This window comes from Penaeus chinensis, chromosome 37, assembly GCF_019202785.1.
Source record: "Penaeus chinensis breed Huanghai No. 1 chromosome 37, ASM1920278v2, whole genome shotgun sequence".
Lineage (NCBI taxonomy): Eukaryota > Metazoa > Arthropoda > Malacostraca > Decapoda > Penaeidae > Penaeus > Penaeus chinensis.
The window spans coordinates 1,144,756-1,147,502 of NC_061855.1; the positions used below are offsets into that span (position 1 = coordinate 1,144,756).

The 2,747-nt window shown below is 30.1% G+C and overlaps 1 protein-coding gene across 5 annotated transcripts in view; it reads right to left on the bottom strand.

The window, feature by feature from the left end:
* Positions 1–1,410: 1,410 nt before the first annotated feature.
* LOC125045462 overlaps positions 1,411–2,747 on the bottom strand; it is a 15,246-nt gene continuing 13,909 nt past the window's right edge. For all 5 annotated transcript variants that reach the window (XM_047642733.1, XM_047642731.1, XM_047642735.1 and 2 more), the window contains exons 5-6: positions 2,405–2,572; positions 1,411–2,208 (exon numbers count right to left, since the gene is read on the bottom strand). In XM_047642733.1, coding sequence (XP_047498689.1) covers positions 2,092–2,208; positions 2,405–2,572 — 285 coding nt within the window. In that variant the 3' untranslated portion in view covers positions 1,411–2,091. The remainder of the gene's footprint in view (positions 2,209–2,404; positions 2,573–2,747) is intronic.

Here is a 2,747-nt window from a genome sequence, read left to right on the forward strand (position 1 = left end):
CTTCCTGACTTACCTAATATCGGCATTCTTTGATTTTTCTAATGCTTTTGATATTGATGCTGTTGTTATTACTGTTATTGACATTATGGCTATTAGTGCTTTGGAATACTAACAACAATAAGCTTTTTCATATTATACTTCCAAAAATGAAGGAAAAGAAAATGGGTGAGATAGTAGGACTAGTGACCGACTCCTTGGTGACTAAGCTCCTAAGTAGCCATCAAAATATAATCAATAAATAAACTAAAATCACAATGGACACGGCATATCCATACATGCCGTCCCTGGTGGCAATGGAGTGAATTAAGATGCAAACTCTTGAAGTAGTTTAAATAAAAAAGTACAGAAAGTGGAAATGATTTATAATAAATTATAATATTGCACACATTCTTTCCCTTTGGGTCACTTAATGTAATGCACATCCATAAAACAGAAAATATTGTGATTTGGCACCTTGAAAAGATTTGCATATCTTAAGACTTTTCTTTTAAGAAACAGATAAATAATAAAATACTGTTGTCTTTACCAAATCATTTCTTTATTGCACATACAAATTATCCATTTACTTGAAAATAACAATTTTGCTACACATTTTATAACAATGTCACAAAATAACAATATCCATAATATAAAAAAAAAAAAAAAAATATTGGACAAAAAAAAGTAATATTACAATTCCAGACATTACGATGTAGCTGATCCTATGACAGACACTCATTATTAATGATGCTATCAAAACTGCTAAAAAAGATGGGAGGAGGAGGAGGAAGAAAAGGAAGATAAAAACAAGACCAAGAATAGAAAAGAAAAGGAAAAGACAGAATAAGAAGAAATCCGTTTTGTTTTCCAGAAAAACAACTTTTTCACCACAACCTGCACTGCCAACCTCTGTCATGGAATCAACTGTCATGGTGGGGTGAGATCTATAATGCAGGAACAGGTCAATTCAGATCCCATGGGGTATCACTAATCGGAATTTACGGGGGTAGAAAATTTTGATTGCGACTTTGCTTATAAACCAATTCAAAGCAACACAATTTCAATGAAATACTAACGCACTTAGTGAGATCAAAGTGCTACAACAAAAGGCACATAATATAATTCTAATATAAAAATAAGAAGGATAATAATGACAATGATAAATATTAAAACAATAATGATAATAAATATGGAAATCATAATAATAATAATAATAATAATAATAGTAATAATCATACAAAATATAAAAATGATGATAATAGTAACTATGTTATCATTATTATTATAATTACAATCATCATTGTTATAATCATAATTATAATAATTATTCTCTATTCAATGATAGTAATAATAACAATAAGATACTATCTACTAATATAAATATAAATATAAATAATTAGAAATTATAATAATAGTACTAATGGCAATAATAATAATAATAATAATAATAATAATAATAATAATAATAATAATAATAATAATAATAATAATAATAATAATAATAATAATAATAATAATAATAACAACAATAATAATGACAATTATGACAATGAATGTCCCTGTACCCTTGTTGGACATTTTTTCACCAAAGGTGATGATAAAAAACTATGTAAAATCTAACCCTATGTCACACCTATTCTTTGTCTAGAGAGAGAACTGTCAATTATTTACAGAAACATTTTAAACTCTTCAAATATAAAAGTTAAAGTGTGCATCTCACTTTTTCTAATAATCAAATTTCCCTATCTTTTCCCTTTTATTAATGCAAGTTTTCACTCTGCAACTATGGGATCATTTTCTAGCCATAAGAAATAATATCACATAACAGTAATACCTATTCACATGCTCTTCTTCATTCAGTCCTTAAAAATCACAAGAAATACTTGTCTATTCAACTATTTCCAACAACTGATGCAAACACCTTAGACTAAGCCTATGTACAGGCATAATCATAAGCCAAGGAAAGAGTGAACAGCTGAACATCTGCATTATTGCGGACAACTCTCTTTAAAAACACTTTATGCAGAACATCACAAGATACTGAAAGAAAAAAATACATGTGTGGACATCTCTCAACAGTGATGAATGATAAAACCTATCTTGCAGTCACTGTTACATTTCCTTGAGAGATTTCCATATGTAGATTCCACCGGCGACCGTTCCAACAAGGCAGCACATAAACACAACACTCTTGTAGAGAAAATTCATACTTTGGTTCAGCACCACTCCCTGAAATCAAAATAATGACAAAAATCTAATACACTTTTTAAGTACAGAGACAGATTACTGATCATTAGCAATCTCACAATTTTCTTTCAATTTAAATACAAATGAAAAAAAACTACTAAACAAAGCAATATGACCATCTCTCAAATTTAAAACAAGAAATAACAGTCAAATTCTCAGAGCAATTAAACCTACTCACCCAGCCACCAGCCTCCTGGACCCACTTGCAAATGTGGTCAACCAAGTACCTAAAAGACCACTTGAGCAGCACACTGAGGAACTGTTCTCCGCGGTGTCTCACTTGGTGCACAGCAACATCCCCAACAAAGGTGAACAGAGCCACGATGCGCTCCCTTGTGATTCCACCCTGTATGCACATAAATAAATTAATCTTTCTTTCTAATGTATATGTATACCTGGGCTACAAGTTCTTGATATTACTAATACATTGAAGGTGTTTACAAAAAAGAAGAAAACAAAAAGAGAGAAAGAAAAAAATACATTTTATAAAAGACAAAGAAGAAACCTTTGAGAAAAGTGAC